Source organism: Alligator sinensis, unplaced genomic scaffold, assembly GCF_000455745.1.
Source record: "Alligator sinensis unplaced genomic scaffold, ASM45574v1 scaffold112_1, whole genome shotgun sequence".
In the NCBI taxonomy this organism is placed as follows: Eukaryota; Metazoa; Chordata; order Crocodylia; family Alligatoridae; genus Alligator; species Alligator sinensis.
The window spans coordinates 2,558,499-2,579,202 of NW_005841892.1; the positions used below are offsets into that span (position 1 = coordinate 2,558,499).

General features: G+C 44.1%; 1 protein-coding gene across 3 annotated transcripts in view; it reads right to left on the minus strand.

Annotated features, from left to right (window-relative positions):
• CSMD3 (CUB and Sushi multiple domains 3) overlaps positions 1 to 20,097 on the minus strand; it is a 1,313,655-nt gene extending 1,293,558 nt beyond the window's left edge. For all 3 annotated transcript variants that reach the window (XM_025197227.1, XM_006018073.3, XM_006018072.3), the window contains exon 1: positions 19,920 to 20,097. In XM_025197227.1, the coding sequence (XP_025053012.1) occupies positions 19,920 to 20,097 (178 nt within the window). The remainder of the gene's footprint in view (positions 1 to 19,919) is intronic.
• Positions 20,098 to 20,704: the final 607 nt, after the last annotated feature.

The following is a 20,704-nucleotide window of genomic DNA, read 5'->3' on the forward strand; positions in this document are numbered from 1 at the left end:
GCGGCGGGGTGTGGTCCTCCGGGGAAAAAAGCCACTCTCAGCCCCACATGCTGAACTCCACTGCTGCCCATCCGGCTGTGGCTGCAGCAGCGAGGTTGACTTATACACAAGACTACCAAAATACTAACTTTTTTGATCACAAATATGGGGTTGACTCATACACTGTATCGACTTGTACATTGTAAAATATGGTACTATCTTTGTCTCACCTGGGTCCCACTCCTCATTTACAAAATGCCTTTCAACTTCTGCAACAAGGCTGGAATCCTATATGCAACAGACTTCCTCCCTACACAAACCCACTCTTTGTGAGACCAGGTCAATCTTGAGCACCGAAAAAGGAAGAACGCTACGCAGTCATATCAGAATTCACATGCACAAGGAGAACCAAACTGATGTAATGTTGATTTGGTGCTTGACTTTGCAGCTGTAAACAGTCTTTAAAAATTAAATATTCTGAAGGCTGACTAGAACAACAATAATTCTGTTTCATCACACATTTAAAGGCTTGAAATTTGTTTTTATTCCACTCTGAAAAGGAGGGAAAGAAAAGGCTCAGTCTATTGCCCAATGGTTTGAGCACTGGGTTAGAATAATAATGAGGCTATAAAGTCAGGCTCTCATTTTCCTGAGAATTTTTTTCCAATCAAATCAAGGTAGCTACATAAATACAAAACATTTTTTGCAGGAGAAGTTTATTGAAATATTATTAAAATATTCTATTTTTTTAACTCAATTTCCTGGTTTTTTTTTTTCAAAACAGAATCTGTTTGCTTTTATTCTATCTAACAGTCCACTATGAGGGTTCAAAAAACACTGACACCTTCAAATGCACAATATAGACTTCTGCTCTTGGAGCTAACAGAGTAATTAAAAGAAGTGGCAGGCTGTTTTTCTTGATAGAGACCAGGCACTAGGAGGAGATAACACATTAGGTAGCAGGTTTCATGGACATTTGTTGATACCAAAGATGAGACATCCTTTCAAAACCTAGATTTCTACACAAGATTCTTCAACTCTCTCTAAGGCTGAGGGCTCCTGCCCCAAACCAAACCTGGCCCTGCATACCCACATCCTGTCCTGTCCCCTCCTCTCCACTACAAACCTAGCTCTTGCTCCAGTCTGCTCTTCCCCAGATGCTCACCATTCTGTATTCAAATCAGGATACTTCTTTCTCCTTCTTTCAAGCTATCCAGGGAAAAGCAATAGAGACTCTGGAAAGTGACAATATTCCTGGTCTTAGCAAGGAGAAGCAACTAGAAGGAGCAATTAGAGGGTAGTTTCTGCTCAGCTGTGAAGCTTTAGGTAGGAGCATGATCAATTATTCTGTGGAAATGGCACCTGTACATGCTAGTCAACCCACAGGAGTAGCCTGTTAATGGAATCTTAAATTGTAACTACCCTGCACTGAGAAAATGAACTGTTTTTTTTCTTCAGAAGTTTATAATTTAGCCAGGTTTTAAACAAGCTCTTAAAAGGCACATCCTATATACTGGAAAAATGGCATTTTCCATCAAACTTAAGTTCCTGCTTTCAAGTTGGGAAGCACTAGAGCTAAATGAGGGAGATAATATATATATATATATATATATATATATATATATATATCTCATTCCTGTAAATGGGTAATAGTTTTGATTAAGTGTCCCACATATATCACGCCCATGGAAGGTTTTAGCCCAAATGGCCACTACTGATTAAAAGAGATGTCAAATTATAAATATCTCTTTCTGTAGCTCCTGGATGTAACAATAAACATAAAAACTTGGGCTAATCCTCAGTACCTTGATATAATGTTATTCTGGATGTTAAAAAAGAATAAAGGATGAGTCAAACCTTTGAGATCACCCTGGCTGCTTTCACAATTCTACAAAACAGGCTGCACCTCTTTTCAAATAGATTTCTATCATAGTATTCTGCATAGGTAGAGGACTAGAAAAAGTATATGGCATTACTATATCCTCTAACATGTCCAACATAAAATTCCTTCCACCCCTCCCTCCCGCATCAGGGATTTATATATTTAACTCCATTGTGGAAGATTACATAGATAAAGAGGCATTCAGCAGAACCACAATACAGGTAATTATGGGTCTGTCAGCATTTCCATTATAAACTCCATTTAGCATTAAGGGCTTAGCATTTTTCCATCATTTCAGAAAATGTCAAACTGAAAGCTGGCACACAGATTAGCAGCCTGGATGCAAATTTGTTTACACAAAATATTTAAATCTGTTCAGCTGTTTTCGATTTAGAGATCAGCCAGAAAATTTAAACTTTCAGGGTTTCTCATATTTTTCTGCCAACTTCTAGAACAAGTCACAGTAAAAAAAATGCAATCAGTTGATACAAAGTTGATTAATTGTTTTAGGTTTAATAGTTTATATCTCAACTGCATTTCAGATGTTGTAATGATTTTAAAATTCCCCAGGTCTACAAATGAATGTAGAAGGCAGGGAAGATATGCACCTTATAATCTAACTAAATAAGATATACATATGGATATATAGCACAAGTATTCCTGAGCTGAAGCTCACTTCATTAGATGCTGTAAGAAAGCTTGTACCCTCAATGTATCTTGTTTAGTTAGAGTATGTACATAAGTGACATTTAGATCAACCTAGCTATGGTTAGGTTAATCTAAATGCCTATCTGTTAGGGGGGGTTGAATCGGGCAAAAAATGGTGGGCCTGATCTAAGCTCACCTGAGTAGGTGAATTAACCTAGATCGGAAATGGGCTCACCAGATGTATTGAACCCCTACACATATTCAGCAGCTTGCTCTGGCCCCAGGACTATGCTCTTCCTAACTCCCCAACCCTGACCAGGCTATTTTTACCCATGCAATGCCCCCATCCCTGGATGGACAGCCCCTACTTCCCATGGATCCACACCCCCCCCTCCCTGCCTCCCCTTTTCCTTCCACAGACTGCCAGCCCCACTCCAATCCTGCAAAACCCTCACAGGACCTAGTTGGTACCTCCCCCACCAAATTCACTACCCACCCCCGAGTCCAGCCCACCCTTCTCTGCCACCCAAGTTACTTGCACCAAATTCCCCATGAGGCTCCCGGCACCAGTGAACAGCTGTACATACCAATCCCAGTCTACTATTTTACAGCTTAAAATAATTAACTTGCTGTGGTGGCACCTTTAGTTTATACAACACATAGCTATCCTGTCTTCTTCCTGACTTCAGAATAACACAGCTAACTACTTTTCTCTACAACTGAATGATACCTTGAAACAGCAATCAGTAACTGTACAATAAAGCAACTTATTTACAGATTTTAGAATTTTCTTTTTTATTAGGACCCCCTCAGATACCATCATGAGAAGCACAGTATGAGAACCTGAACTAAAACAGATCCTGGAAAAGTCTAGATAGTGTCATGTGTTGTTGTAGTCCATTGATTTAGAAGTAATTAAATCATTTTATAATAATTATATAGTCTTGAGTGAGATTTTTAGAACCTTCATGATACAGTTCGTATAGATTTCCATGTCTTTTGAGCTAGTCCTATATATGAAAAGTTATTTAGCCCTCACTTATATAACATAAAGACTATATGAAGTTTTCCCACAACCAAAAAGGATGTTTCACCAAGGATGCTTTTTACTCCCAAGAAATAATGACAAAAATCCTAGTGATTTCAGTCAGAATAAAACTTAAATATTCTACTGCAAGAACTATTCCAATAGGACTGAGATTGTATGACTATTCTTATAATTAAATACATTTTCTGTATTGAATTTTATTCCTAGTAAGTGATAGTATGTTTTGAAAAGAAATGGATTTTGACTCTGCACAACATATCATAAAAAGACCAGTAATAATTCAGAAGAAAAAAAAAATACAATGAGCTTGGAAGACATGGGGATTCAGTTGATTTAAGCTGAAAGCTATTGATGAGACAGGTAATCATGAAAAAATTATAATACAGTACCCCAAGAAATGCAAAGGCATCCAAGTGTGTCAGATAATGAATTGAATCCTCACCCCAAGATCTTTATTCATTAAAGATACAAGAAAATATGGTACAAAACAAACAGTACAAGTAGGCAAGACTTGTGCATGTGCAGTCAAAACACAGTAGATGCAGATAAACTAAAAATACCCAAATCAGTTTGACTAGTAAATACTCACCTATAGGGTGACATGCATAGATTTAATAATGCAAAAGCAGAGCTTCTGGGAATGAAGAAAAGTCAGCTCTCAAAAGTCATTAAAGTTGTACTCTGAAAAGTACTTTTGTAAAAGAATGCTTCCATGTGCAGTGTGATCCCATTAACTTTCATATTGAATTTGCTTAAGTAAAATGTTTTTTTCCTAATATCAAATCATCCTGAATTCTAGCATCCAAGTCTGTTTCATGCTATCTTGTGCATCAGAAACACCAGCAGAGGTTGTGCTAAGCAAATTATGCCCTCAGTGATGCCTTTGACACCCCACTGTTTTTAGTTTAAAACTCCATAGAAACTAGTGTTTGAACAAAGAGGCCAATGGTCAAAACAGTAGGCTAGTACTCTGTAGAGCTAACTTGCATGTGTTTCTCCCTTCTCTCCAAGAATATATATATATATATTACTCCATTTTGAAAGATAGATAAAGAGGTATTGAGCAAAACAGTGTGGGTCTGTCAGCATTTCCATAACATACACTCTTTAGTGATATTTTTTCATCATTTAAGCAAATGTCAAATTGAAAGTTAGAAGACAGATTAGCAGCATGTAGGGATCAGGTTTGGGACCAAGCTCCACAGAGTTTACAGATGTAATGTCCTGCCTGTTCTACCAAGAGTTCTGATTCCTTTTGCCTGTAGACCAATATGGTTACAACCTGTATCTCTGCCTATTCGATGATGTTCACAACCTGGAACAAACATGCAGCAGAAATTCTACAAATCTGACCTTAATATGTTTTCTGTAATTTTTTTTCTGCTGTTCCTATTTTCCCCCATCTTCATAGAGGTACAGTAGTATGAGCAATATTTATGAATAACTTCCCTTCCTTAGTCATGTTGGAAGCCAGAAGACATGCTTCAAGGACTCCCTCAAGTCGTCCTTGAAACATTTTAACATTGACCCAAAGTCTTGGGAAGATCTTGCTCATGATCATTCCACCTGGCAAAGCCTCATCCATACTGGAGCTACCACCTATGAGCAGAGATGAACTGCTGAGGCACAGCAGAAGCACAAAAGGCATAAATCTTGCAACAGCAGCATGCCCGCTATTGATCAAGCAGCCCAAAATGGCATCTCTTGCTCAGTGTGCCATAGACAATTCAAAGCACAAATTGGCCTAATCAGCCATTTACTTGTTCACACAAAACAAACCAACCAGTGATGACATGGCCATCTTTGAATTTGAATGACAAACAACAATACCATTTACTTTAAGTGATATTATTTATATGAATAAGAAGTTTCAGGATGCAGCACATAGAATCTCATTTAGCATTAAAGCATTAACCCCCAGAGTATCACACAGGAGGCATCTCACATTGCCAGTTCATCATACTAACAAATATGTAAAAAGTAATGGACTGACTGTCAAATGCTTTCTTTTCTTTCTCATAAGTAAGGATTTTACATTCATGTTATCAGTGGAGTTAACTGTGATGGAAATTGTGAGTTGAAAATGTATTTATTTGGGGACTTTTTTTTATTTAAAGAAGACATGCATTGTACAAAAGGGGAGTCTGAGAAGGAAAAAACCTAAATAACAGCTAAAATCTGTGGGCACTTTTACCATGCTCTGCAGGTGGGGAGGGGGCAGCTCTCTAATTAAAGCAGCTCCAAGAGCTTCTCTAATTAAAGTGCTGCAGTGTCTCATGTATCAGCATCCCTGCACTTGAAAATGGTGGTGGAGGCATTTGAACTAAAGCTCATTCAATAAGCTTTAGTTCAAATGCCCCCACTGCCATTTTCAAGTGCGGGGGTGCTGATACATGAGACACGGGAGGCTGCTGGAGTGCGGTAATTACCACACGCCAGCAGACTTGATTAATCAAGTCTGCTCCAATGCTTTGTAATTACAGTGCATCAGAGCAGCCTCTGCATTCATGTAAAGGTACCCTATGTTACTAGAAGACTGGGAATTGAAACCTAGAACCATGTATACGAGTTATTCCATTTTCTTCAGTTCGCAACACATCCCCAAGTCTTGATTCCTGACCTTAATACCTGATCAATCTTCCAACATACCTTCTAAAGTTTACAGATATTGCTGCAAGCCATAATAGGTGCATCCAATGACTGTAGATTTTTGGGAGATTCGATTCCTCGGTCAGTTGGCATGAACTACTAGCAATGTAAAAACTTTGAAAGGATGTACAGACTGAGAAAAATGTTCTAAATTCTACCTCAAGCCTTACTTCCTTCAGACCTCCTAAGTTCCATAATATTTCCTGATAGGAAGCAAGCCTGCATTTGCAGGGGCAGATTAATGCATGGGTCTGCCTGGGCCTGGGCCCAGGGGCAGCACAGCCTAGGTGGGTATCCTGGTTGCGGGCAGCTGGGGTGGGTACTGTGCACCCCCTCCCCTTTGGCCGGGCCAGGACCAGAGGCTAGGGTCAAATGGAGGGCTTCCTGCAGGTGACAGTGACTTCCCGGGTCTATGTGCTGTGAGAAGACCCCATGGGCTGCCCTGCTCCTGCTTCCGCTTCCTGCCATCTGTGGGTGGCCACTGGCACCAGGGTCCCTGGGACAGGATGGGATAGCCCCACCCTACCTGGGCCAGTGGAGGGGCTGGTGGGCAGGATGGGCAGGTGGGCAGAGCTCGTGCCCCTCCAAAGCCAACTGCAACCCTGGCCCCAGCCTGTCCCATGGCACTGAGGGGCCAGGGCCACCTTCACCTCAGTGGCACTCATGCCCCCTGGCTCACCCTAGATGCACCAAGGAGGCCAGGCGGGCCCAGATGCAGCCGCCAGGCAGGTGCAGAGGGAACCTGTCTTCACCTGGTGGGGGGGTCTCCAATTTTCTGTTTGCCCAGGGTCCCAATAAATTTTAATCAGTTACTATGTGTTTGGGAAGAGGAGTCAAAGCATGGAGACTGCCAGAATGGGAAAAATGAGAATGGTGATTCATAGAAGTTGATTGGAGGGCTATAAGGATACATGGTCTGTTGAGATCAGTGGAAGCATGAGAACAGAGTTTAGGAGCTAAGAAAATGCTATAAGCTTGATTCAAAACAAACTGAAATCAAAAGAAAGATTTCTACTGATGTCAAGGATATATGAGAGAGTTAGGGGATGTAAGGGCTGGAGATGCGCTACCCTAGAAACTCCAGGTCCCTAGAGATAGCGGAGTGACAGAGAATGACGGGGCTGGAGTGTAGCTGGGTATATTGAACCCTGAGGGCATGTCCCCACAAGTGTGCACATGTGGTTGGGAGTGGCTCAAAGTGATTTGAGACACCACAAACTGCATGCAATGCATGTGCACCCATGCACTGTGCTGCTAATTTGCAGTGTGGATGGGGTTTTCTTGACACTGGGAGATCCCAGTGTCAAGCCCTGCACCCTGGAGTATATGCAGTTCCACCCACTGCTAAAAAAATTGGTGCAGTGCATATGGCAGCATCATGCGCCTCCAGAAACTGGAGCCTGACTAGCCAGAGCAACACTTTAGCTGCCGGCCAGGCTCTGAGCAGCCAGCTCAGTGGCACTGCTGCCCCAGGAGTCCCTCAGCACCTCAGACAAAGCTGCTGAGGCCAGCATGCCTCAGCCTCCCTTACCCTACCTAGGTCCCTTTGCCATGCACTGGAGTGCACATGCAGGGGAGTGCCCAGAGAACTCATGGGAAATGTGTGCCCTGCATGTGCACGCTTGTGGGGATGTGCCTTGTGAGTACTGGTGATTGCAACCTCAGGACCAAACATGGTGTCTAAGTGAGATTGTGTTTTTGAGTTTCTGAAAAGCCATTAATGCAGCTATTTTTGCAAAACACCACTGTCTTATCCTTAAGATTGAGCCATAGAAAAAGAATGAGGAGTAAGTGGATCTGCCTATCTTTTGTACTAACTGCTTTTCAGGGACTCGCATACAGAGGAATAGAATTACACTGAGGTGTCTAGGTCTACTTGCATGTCTAATAGGTAAAATAAAATCAGGCCCTTGGCATCCACTTGTACACATAGGAGCATATGAATGTAAAGTCCAGTGTCTAGAGTAAAAACTATAGTAAGAAAATAATTTTGAATTGATATGAATGGAAATCGCTGATTCAGTCATGCTTTATCTTTTTCCTTTTTTTTTAAATTAGCCCCATAACTTTCTCTTCATTACTCCTGAAAGCAAACTCATTTTTGTTTTATGTTTGTTTGTCTTTTCTTTTTTTTTTTCCTGTAGGAATTTTGCTGTCTTCTTTGCTGAAGAGGATGTGAAAGCTCCATTGACACTTGCCTCCTCTCTGCAAAAAAGCAGTGGGGATGCTGCTGCTGCAGATTATGCAGTCAGCTTCTTCCCTTTTCAAAATCCTTACAAAACCACATACACAAAAATCTGCTAATGTACAAACTTCCTTTATTGTTGGTCTGAGATATATAACAGATCCTCAATTTGAGAAAGAAAAACCCACTATATTGCCACTGAGGAAGTGAACCACGTGCTCAGATTATTTATTGCTGTGATTTCTTAATAAAAGAGGGAAAATCTTTGTCTGCTCTTCTCCCCAGTGCCTCCCAGCCATGTTCTTGTCCAATACCCCAGCCACATCCACTCAGTGCACATGCTTTGAATATCTGTTTCTAACATCTGTTTGTTTCTCTCATTCCCTGCAGAATTGAAAATTAAACCTTCTTGAGGCCACTGCAGGAGTTAAGTTGAAAATCCCATCACTGAAAAACAAACTAGGATTCACATGCTCCACTAATGTGGGAGTATATGGCTGATATGAGTAGGATAAGGCCAACATTTGGGATACCAGGTCTTTCCATGTTCTATTAAGGCCTTCAAAAGTGATATCCTTCTAAATGTTAGAGGGATGTCCTTTTTGCCAGAAAGGAGCTGCAAAGACTGAAGTAAAGAGTAAGGGCATGACATTGTACCATTGCTGGCAAAACCTCTGAAGCTAAACGCAAAGTAGGTTGTGCAAGGAGCATGAAATTGCATTCTTCAGGGAATGGGAGAAACAAACAGATGTTAGAAACAGATATTCAAAGCATGTGCACTGAGTGGATGTGGCTGGGGTATTGGACAAGAACATGGCTGGGAGGCACTGGGGAGAAGAGCAGAAAAAAGATTTTTCCTCTTTTATTCAAAAATCGCAGCAATAAATAATCTGAGCATGTGGTTCACTTCCTCAGTGGCCATGCAGTGGGCTTTTCTTTCTCAGACTGAGGATTTGTTATAAATCTCAGACGAACAAAAAAGGAAGTTTGAACTTTAGCAGATTTTGTGTTTATGGTTTTGTCAGCATGTTAAAGGTGCTAAGACCTTTGAAATGTTAGAAGTAGTCCTGGGACAAAGTGATTATTGGAACAAATGCAATTAAGATGGTCAAAGTTCCAAGATAAGTGAAACTTATTGCATGTTGTTTCAAGTTCTCTCTCTCTCTCTCTCTCTGTGTGTGTGTGTGTGTGTGTGTGTGGTCATTACATTGTCAGATGTTAGAGACATTGTTTTGACCTTGCTAATTCAGTTAAATATAACCAAATGTATTTATTCCTTCTATAATGCTCATTAAAATTCTTAAGCCATGCAAGCAGCACTGTAGAAGTCAATAGGAGTGACTAAGGTGGATTATATTTGGCAAAGAACTGAATAGGAAATCTTGTTGAATGGACTTTAGAATGAGGCTAATGGTTAGCATAGAAATGTTTATGGGTGAATAAATATATGAGCATAAGCATGGATTAAATGTTGACCATGTTTGATAGATATAGACATTCTTTCTTTCCCCAAATGGTAACATACGGACATGAAGATCCACAAAAATGAATGGACATCATTTAGTAGAGTTGATTGTTTCAGTTGTAAAAGGTTTCTGTGGCCTATTTTATTATTTTTTGCTTCTGTCCTGCCCCTTTCAGTTAACTACATAGGGTTTTCAAAGGTCAAAATCTGGACATTTGTTTTTTCAATTTATTTCTACTCTTGTAAAAAACAGAATGTGACATGTTTGTAGATGCTAAGGTTTTTTTCCTATTAAGGCAAATGTAACAAAAATATTTTAGCAGACAATGACTAGAATAAAAAAAAAATACAAACAATATTTTAATTAATTTTGGGGGTTAGTTTAATTTTATTTTTCAAAATTTACTAGCACATTTATAAATATTTTAAGTAAAATGAATCCCTTTCATGTAATTAAAGTTGGAAGTAATCTACCCTGAAACTATAAGAGTCCAAGTTCCTTTCCACCAACCAGCAGATCACTATTAGATATAGAAAGTTTTATTAAATCAACAAAATATTAAAACTGATTTATACCTTGGCAAGAATTCTAGATATTTGACAAATAGCACAGACACTCTGCTGTCTTATAAAAGAAGAAAACATTTTGTTAATCTGTTGCCATTTACATTAAACCTAGTACATTGATCTTAACAAGGTTGACATGTTTGGCAATTTGATAAAAAGAAACAGAACAACTTCTGTTATTCTACAACTGTTAGAACTGTTCCTAACTGTATTCAGAATATCTCATTTATTTTCTTCAACCAGAACCATGACCAATTTATTTTAGAAATGTCGAAGTCTATAATGAAAAGCAAGTTTTCCAAAGGGCACTTCTATTGAAATCTGTAATGTCTTACAAACTGTATGGTCTCTCTCATAATTTATTTTCATAGGCAAAGGAAATGTCTATGCAGAAAACTTCAACTGAAGAACTATTCTGACTATAAGCAAAAGAAAATCTGTTCACTAAGTTTCTATTCCTGTTCCCATTTGAAGGTGATGGGAGTTCTAATATTGACTTCGGTGGAGTAGGAATAGGTTATCTTACATCCTACTTTATACATGTCATACCCTGTTAGATCAAAGGTGCTGTACATAAACAAAACATAACTTTTGATCACGATTTGTTAATAGATTTTGATTTTAAGCAAGCCACATATAAAACTATAAATAAAAACCATGGGGTAACAAGAGAATTAAATGTGGCAGGACACGGACTTTCTGAATATCCAGCATTCTTTCCTAGCCAGAATAACCTAGTAAAGACAAGAAAATTTCTTGTATGCTAGAGGCACTATCTGAATAGGCTGTTGTGAACAAGGAAGATGATAGTACTTTCATCTGAGGATTTGAAAGTATACTTGCAAATAAGGATTAAGCTTCACAACAGTACTATGAGAAACATAAGAAGTAAATCCAGATTGTTTCACCTACCACTGAAATGCAGCTGCCTCATAGACAGTATATATCACATCTTTAAAAAATTACAGAAGAATGATGTAATAGTTCAAGATAAAAAAAATAGCACAAAAGATTTTATAGTTGAAATGGTAAATAGTTTTCACTCACTTAAAAAACATTTGAGAGAAAACTGGATTAAAAAAAGTATTCCTAAATCCATGAGAATGGGCAATTTTGCCAATTAATTCATGGGGTGCTACAAACAATATTTTCTTTAGAAACTGTGATGTGTTATTGCTCATCAGGCCTTTTTGTCTGCCACTGCTAGATATCACTACTTGCACTCTCATTTTATTAGTGAAATATTTACCATAGCAGTGCACCTCCCTCGGAAGATTATGAATATAGTATAAGCATGGAGATAATGGGCTGGTTAGTAAGTGTGTACATTTCAAATTTCTAGCTACACCTCTTGCCTAACAATGCAGTCCATTGAATTTCAACATAAAAGAATTTATGCAATTAATGTGACTGAATGTATTTCAGCTCAACTTCAGTCGGAATAAATTCATTCTGACTAATCACTGTCTACACGTGTGTTTAAGTGCAGTAATTTACTGCACTGCCAGATACCACTTGTATCTGATGGAACTATCTGGCAGTGCAGTAAATTAGTATACTGTACTGTAATTACCATGCGCGTTTAGACAGTGACGATTTACTGCGCCACAAATTAGTCTGCTGTGCAGTAAAGTGTCTCATGTAGACATGTCCACACAGTCAAACAGGAGAACTTATAAATGTGTGGTTCCAGGGTTTCATGATCAGGCATGCATGTTTGTCTACATACATAATTTCCAAATAAAAAGGATTCAAGAAGGTAAATCAAGTGAATATAGTATTTTGTGTTTTTTTCCTTTTTCAGGTGCTAAAATATACAGTTGGCTATGAAAATGGTAACACATGGTGACTGCTTATATGCATATACAAATAATAGAATATAAGTCCAGAAGGAAGCATTTTGATTATCTATATAACAGAGACAACCGAACCTCACTGAGTAGTTTCTATATCAAAATCACGTTTCAGCAACAGTGAAATTATTCAGTATTGAATTAAAGGTTTAAAATGATGGAGAGCCCATCATGTTCCTAGATAAATTGTACCTATAGTTGATTAGCTTGCTGTTTAAATGTCTACCCTGTTTTATGAAATAACAGAATTATACCACATTATATTATAAATGTAGCATATCCTGTATAATCCATGAGAAGCTAAATCCATCTTCATAGAAGTCCTACACCCCTCTGGTTTTGAACTCCCACCATCCCAGTCTTTGAGATCAGTACTAGTGGCTCTCCTTGATATGATTTCCCCCAAAATTACGAGGGCTCCATTCTAAGGGTAATGCAACAAAAGCATCTATGTTCTTTTCTGTCAAACACCTCTGCAGCTGGAGGAAGAATGATGTGTGTCAGCAAATCCATCTGCACCCAGTTTATACCATGTCACACACCCAGACCAACATACTTCAGTTTACAAAAGCTTATGCATCTCTGGTTTACTTAGTCTACAGCCAGTCTGTAAGGTGCAAATCTAACCTGCCTTCTGTTTATGTAAATGCCATTAAAAAAATTCAGGCAGAGTAATATTTCCTCATCCATGATGATGACATGCAGTTTCTCCACACAGACTAAGACAGCTAACAGCTTCTCTGCATCTGTGAGTCTTGTGAAAGGTCTGTAACAATAAAATAAATCCTAAAGAAATAGGTTAGTGGGAAAAAGATAGTTATAAGCATGAAATAAAAATATTTATTACAAAGCCGTATAATGTATTGGCTTGTTATGCTTCTGCTGTATTATATGCCTCTGGCGTCCTATCTTGATATCGTTCTTACAACTATGGTAGTGAGCTGTCAAGATGGAGATATTATCTAAAATGTATAGAGCCACTGGAAAAAATTGCACCTTGGACCACTTTACTTGCCTTATGCTTTCTAATCTGCTCTTTACTCTTTTTTTTTCCCCCAGAGGAAGAATAGGCATGTTTTGATTTAGGAAATGGCAGAAATTGCAGAGGTGTTTCTACAAACATTTCCTACTGTCACTTAATATGAACTTTTTTGTTGTTTTTCTTCTTTCTCCAAAGCTCCATGGCCAGGCTCATACAGTGAACAATATTCAGTCCTCCATCACAGAGAAATTGAGTTCAAGACTTCACAATCACTGCAAAGGGAAGATTCCCAGAATTCTACATAGCAACACAGTACTTGTTACTATTCCCACAAGGGAAGTTCAACATTTTACAGATAGGTGGAAGTCATTTTTTAGGCATTTGGATGTGATGATTTATATTTCTTTTCTCTTTCTCTCAGCATCATACAGTGGAAGTTGCCAGGTCTGGTTTTCAGAGGTGCTAACTAGTTCTAACTCTCAGGGAAGCCAGCTGGAGTTACAAATGATCAACACCTCTGCTAATTAGATACAGGGTAGCCAAGTCTTGGTTTTACAAGAGGATAGATGAAAGAAAGGAGGATTAGCTCATTAACCTCTTTCAGTTCCCTCCCAAATTCCCTTCAACATGTTACTCTCATACAAATGATAATAAATAATTTAGATACAGTGTTTCAGAACTGTCTAAAATGTTCCTAAATTAATGTTGGGTTTCTTCCCAGCCTTCAACAGATTTGACACACATATCCACAATGAATGACCATAGGTGAACCATTTATCTCCATCCCCTTGGGTTGACCTACATAACCCCTGAGCCATTTTCGAATAGCATAGCTCAGGGGTAGCACAGGCAACTGTTGTGTGTGGCATGTGAGCCCCAGGTGCTCTGGACAGTGAAGTGCCAGAGTGGAGGCAAGGGGTCTCCAGCCTCCAGCCAGCTGGAGTGCAGGGAAGCCAGATACTGCTGTGCAAGTTGTCAGGTGTTACCAGCAAGAGCCAAGTTAATCCTTCCCTGGACTTGCCATGGCTGCTGAATTCAGGGCTTTGGATCCTCACTTCTCATATAAAACCACAGTGATTGCAGGCCCAAAGAAGGTTTAACCTTTCTTTTGGTAGTGGCACTTCCACTGAAGCACTGTCCTGCCTCTGCTCTGCAAGATCAGACTCGAGCCCTCCCTGCCTACATTCTAGTGCCCAAGGGAACAAACATCATCCATCAGGCCTGTAAAATGCATCTGATCTTGCAGTGCTTCAGGGGAAGTACCACTACCAAAAGAAAGGTTAAACCTTCTTTGGGCCTGCAATCACTGTGGTTTTATTTGAGAAGTGAGGATCCAAAGCCCTGAATTCAGCTGCCATGGCAAGTCCAGGGAAGGATTTACTTGGCTCTTGCTGGTAACACCTGACATCTTGCACAGCAGTATCTGGCTTCCCAGCACTCCAGCTGACTGGAGGCTGGAGACCCCTTATGGAACCTCACATTCGTCTGCAGCACCACATACTGCACATTCAGCTGTTCTCCATGCTGCAAGGTAGCATTGCAGCACCGGGTGGGGGGTAGGGGTTGACCCCAGGAGATCTCAGGATCCAAAAAAATGTGCAAAAAAAAAAAAAAGGAGCGGCCCAGGTGGGGGCAATACATGCCGCCCAAAACTGGAGCCTGAATGACAGGATTGCTGCTGCTGCTGCAGCCCTGGAGGCCACCAGGGCCCCAGGTAAGCCTGCTGGGGCCAGCAACTATGCTGGCTCCAGCCTCCTATACCCCACCCAGCGCGCCTACTATGCCAGAGGTGTGCTGCTGCTTCTTGTCCCAGGGGAAACAACTGTCAGCACTCACGTGGATGCAGCCTAAGGGTCAGGGATCAAAAGCTACCTGGAGAAGGGTGGCCTGCCAAAAAGGTTGGCCACCACAGGTTTAGGCCATCCCAAGCATATGCTGGTAACCCCTTATATTATGCAATGCCTATGCCCACAGATGTAACCAGCCATATGCGCCTCGCTGTGTGCAATGCATGTGGGTATACATACTGTAAGCATGTGTGTATCATGCATAAGAAACATTAGTAAAGCAACATCGGGACAAAGCCTGTCTGGCTTTTTTCTCTATGTTTCTGAAAGAAGGAGGGTTATAAAATCACCCTTCAATTTCTGAGTAAAGTGGGCACATGCTTCCAGGTGTCAGGCACTGCCAGATGGGTTGAAGGATAACTCATCTCTTGCTGGCCCCTCCAGCACACTGGATTCTTTGCTGCCAGCAGCATGGGCAAAAATGGGCAGGTGGAAGAGAGAGTTGGTGTTTGTGCATAGCATGGGGCTGGGCAAGAACAGGGAAGTATTCATTGCCTGAGAGATGTAGTTAATCTGGAGTCAAGTAGGAGGCACAACAGATAAACTAACCAAAGTAGATATATATAGGGCCCTGCTACATGTTCAAATGAAAGCCGGATACAAAGCAGCTATCGAGTTATTACCCGTTATCAAGCACTCTCTAGCTGGTTTTTATCCAGCTTCATTGGAACATGTAGCAGAGTGCTAGACCTTACATACTGAGAAATTGCAAAAAATATGTGTCTTTTTCTGCAAGCTTTCAGGCTCATGAGCCCGAAAGCTTGCAGAAACAGATTTTTTGCGGGGTACAATGTCTCAGTCGATCCAATAAAGGGTATCATTTTGGAATCAGGAGTTCTAGATTTTTGCATTTCTTTTTGTCTCAGATCAACAGCTCTACCACATACATCCCTGACACCTGACATACATCACCCAGCTGATGAGGTGCAATGCATGTAGACCGAGCCATTGTCAGGGGTTGGACATGTCTACCCCGACCAGCTAGAAAGTTAGTGCTTGAGCATCTGTAACAGCTCCGTAGCCAGTGTCTATCCAGCTTTCCATTGAACTGTGCCAGGGCTCAGAGAAAAGAGAGCCAAGCTTTGGTGGCTTGAAGCTCGTCACAGGGAGCTGCAGCCCACCAGAGCTTGAAGCAGCCACCGTCTTCCCTCGGGGCCAGTCCTTCCTTCCCTGCCCTCGGGCGGCGGGGCCCGGGCGCGGGCAGGCAAAGACGGCGTCTGCTCTGCTTCTCGCTTCGCAGCCACGTTCCCCGCGGCCCTTTGCGGGCAAGGAGCAGCGGGCCCGGCCCTGCCCGCACAGCACAGCACAGCGCGGGCCGGGGGCCGCGTATTCAACTTTCCAGGCCCGGCTGCAGAGTTGCGGAGCCCGGGGGCTGCCGAGGGAAAGCCGCGGTGGCCGCGCGCAGAGTCGAGCCTGGGGCCGCGGCGGCGGCGAACGTCTGTCCGGGGGAAGCGCTGCCGCGGGGGGACGCGCAGCCAGCCCAGCCATGTAGAAGGGGGAGAGGGCTGGGCCGGCAGACGCCTTGTCGCCTCTCCCCAGGTGCAAACTCGGGGTCCCTTTCATTGTCCAAGCCTCTGTGTCCTAGCACGGAGGATGCTCGCCCCGAGTCACTCGCCCTTCTCAGCCCTTGTTTGCCCAGGCGCCGCCTGAGCCGGGGAAGCTGCATCCGAGCGGCGCCGGGCGCAGGGGCGGCAAACCCGGCTGAAGGGCCGGAGGGGGGAGAGTGACCTGCTGCTTCTTTCCCCGCCTTTCTGCCCTGGCTGGGCTGGAGCGGGGCGGAGGGGCTGGCTCCGGTCCCGCACGGATTCCTTTGCATGTTTCTGGCCTCAATAATGCCTTATTTATCCCTATCCCTAGAAGTGCGCAAGGGGGGGGACATCCTGAGCGGGTGCAAATTGCCAGGGAAGAAGACAGCGCTCGGGCTCCAGCACAGACAGGCAGCTGGGCCGCCCGGGTCCCGCAAGGGCTGCTGCAATGCAAGTCCCCGCACTTCGCAACGGTGCCGTCCGGGGCTCGGCCCCCTCCGGGAGCATGTAGCCGGCGGGGATGGCGGGGGGCAGGGGGAAGCTGTCGCTGGGGGAAGGCGCATTTCCTCTCACTTTGGCCTGCTTATTGTAGCCCCTTTTCCAGCTGTATGAACATACCTGGGATTATCATCTCCCCCCTCCGCGTTTGGGAGACGAGCCCCTCCACTGCTCCTGCGGCACGATGACAGACAAGCTGCAAATCAGTGCCTGCACGGGCAGTTTGGAGACAGATAACATACGGCGGGGTGGCGGCACACATAAAAATCCGCACTTGCACATAAGCCCTCGCGGGTAGTCTGGGGCTTGAAAAGCGGGATCAAGGACTGGCCTTGGAGGCTCGGTGCTAAGGGAACTTGAAGGCAGGAGCTGAAGGAGAGCCAGGGATACAAGTGCGTGAGAGGCCAGGGTAAAACAGGCTCGGGGAAAGGGGCTGGGGCCAGGTAGGTGCCAGGGGGCAGTGGAGAGGGGGCGCAGCCTGGCAGGCAGTGGGAGGGGAAGGGCTTGGGAAGGGGATGGGGCCCTGGCAGATGCGCGGAGCCGGGAGCCACCTTCCTCCCAACAGCTGGAGTGCCTTCAGTGGGCAGACAGGCAGGGGCTGCACCTGCCAAGGCTTCCGGCAGTAGAGAGCCTTGCTGACACAATAGGAATGTAAATCAAGGTAAATGCATTCATTCACGGCAAGTAAAGCGACCTGCATCTCAATGCTCAGAAATCCACGCAGTGTTGCAGTGAGCACCAGCCAGCCCTCCCCGACCCGGCCGCCTAAAGGGATCCGGATTAAGGACCCGGAGTTACACCTGCCAGATACCCAGATGGGCTGAGGTGTGTGGAAACTGCGGTCGTCGTCACCCGGGGCAGTCGGGCCTTCTCCCTGACCCGTGTTACTTCACAGTATCTTTTGGGAAACATGCGTGGGGGTGGGGGCAGAGAAGGGCTCATTTGCCCATTCGTGGCTTTAATCCTTTTCACTGAGGGTTTTGTTTTTTTTGCTAAACACACTCCGTCCCAAATGCATTAAGGAACTGGCGTGTCTTCCCCCCTCCCTGCAAGGGCAAGTGTATCCATCTGCCTCTCAACAGGTGCGATGCAAACTTATACTCGAGCCGTGGTCGTCACTACAGAGGAAAAAACCGGCTGTGTCTTTAATTTTGTAGGATGCTGCCTCCACGCGACTCCTATTCACAAAGCAACTGTTTCCCAAGCAGCTCCCGGTGTCATCCATTAACGAGAATCTCTTGCTATCATACATTACACACTACGTGGAGAAGGACGGTGCGTTTTGCAGACAACAAACTGATGACTTGCAAATGGGAACGCGTCACTGGGAGTTTATTAATGGGCGTGCTTTCAACCAAAAAGAACAAAAATAAATAAATAAATAAATAAAAGGAGGAGGGGGAAAAAAAGAAAAGAAAATGTCCCAAATGCCCTGGTTTGGTCTTGATCTCAGAGCAAAGCTCAGAGCGGTTGCAGAATTGGGCAAAGCGCCTGGAACAGCTTGCTTCAATGTAGAAAGCACGAAAAGGCTCCCTGTGATTAGGACGGGCATTAACATGCCAGGCAAGGCACCGAGCATCCCCAATAGTGGCAAGATACCGTGCGATGAGGTAAGCCCTTCAACACCACCCCTAGGAAACATGAATTATCATTTCCACGGAATGCAAATGGGGCTGCTTTCTGTGTGGGAACAACCAGCTGCAGAGCTCGACAATAAACTGTTTCATCAAACACACGCGGCCAGATTGCAGTTTGGGGAAGGCAAGAAACCCCCCGCACGCCTGGGAGGGAGGCAGGCTCCAAACTCGGAGGGGATCGATAATGTCTCGGAGACATTCCGGGGGAGAGTGCGTGTGCGTGTGCGGATGGAGAGGAAGGGGGACACGGGGATGATGAATCAGAAATTCATCATTCCCCACAAACAAGGGGAGATTATTCCCGGGGGCAGTGAATGGCGAGCAGGATGCTCCGAGTCCCAGAATGGATCCCTTTATTGGAGGCGCACTTGATGTGGAGTATCACCATTTAGTGATGTCTGCCTAATATCCGAGGTACACACGATTGAAGCTGCACGTTTCTGCTCCTGATGCCATTTCCTATACCTGTCTGCACCCAAAGACTTACTGAAGATCGCCTGCCCTCAACTAAAAGACTTTCCGTTTTGCCCTCCATCCATTTAAACCAAAAACAAGGTGTGGGGGGAAGGCACTCCATGGCATATCTTGCCTTGAAAGCTGATTTTTTTTAGCATATCTCTTCTACAGCCAAAGCCCCTGCATACATTCAACCATAGGAGCGTGGACAAGGCTTTTTGAACGCGAGGCACCAGCACACCGAGCCCCCCAGTAACTTTCCTTCCAGAAGGGGTTAAACTGACCAGTGCATCGATACACAGATTCCCATGAAGATCGGTTTGTGCGCCTCCCCGCTCCCCTAGACATAATATCCCCTTGGCACACGCCTTAAAAAGTCACCCTGTGGGATCTGCTTGAATATACACTACTTAGAGTCTATAGGAACCAACTCACGTCCCCGCTCGAGCATACTGCAAGAATATTTATTGAGCCCCAGTTCAGCCGCTGCATTGAACGCCAAGGCTGGCAAGCAAATGCATTTGCCACCTCCGAAGCGAGCTCTAAATCAACTCCTTCTTTCCCCCCCGATCCCGATCATTTCTTCGATCACATCGCGAAGCCCCCTCGGCCAAGGCTCCCGAAAGGGCGAGCACTCCCATCACCCAGCCCGCTAGCAAAGGACCCTGAAAAACAAGCCCCTCCAGCACCACCCTACCTTTCACACACGAAACCAGCAATAAAAAGACGAGGTTCCAAAATGTAAATCCACTTTTAATCCCCATTTTCTTCACCAGGATGAAGTCCAGCCGGCCGCATTTAGTACATCCCCTTTCCCAAAAGTCTGCTAATCTGGATTCCTTTGCACGGATTCCCCCTTTGCAGATCCCTTGCATATTATTCGGGAGAGCTCCTAATTCCTATTCCTTGGCCAGGCGCAGCGGAGTTGTTGCTGTTGATGGTGCGCGGTCACAGCTCGGAGTGAATGGTGTTTCTGGGATACCACAGCAACCTTGACGAGGACTCAACCATCTCTCCGACGGGGGCACAAAGTCTCAGCTACTCTCGCTTGTGTCTTTTCCTTCCCCCTCCCCCCGCTCCCCCGCCAACCGTGGCCGGGAAGCGGCTGGAGCGATCCTGCGGGCAGGGAGCTTCCCCGAGCCGCCCGGAGGAGCAGGATGCGTCCTTCCCTCCCTCCCCCGGCTCTCGTCAGGCATTCACTTGTCCTAGGTGAAGCCCGTGGTTGTGGCACGCGCGCACACACGCACACGACATATATGTGCCTAAATGGGGCAGCGGATGGTGCTGTATTGCATTGCCCTGCGCGGCGGCATTAACTGCAGCCACATATTGCAAAGAGCAGCAGCGCGAGCCAGGCGGGGGCCACGCGCGCGCGTACACACATACGCGCACACACATACACACACACACACACGCAGACACACACAGAGGCACACGCCCACGCACACACACCCCTCCCTCCCCGTCCCCCCTTTCCCCACC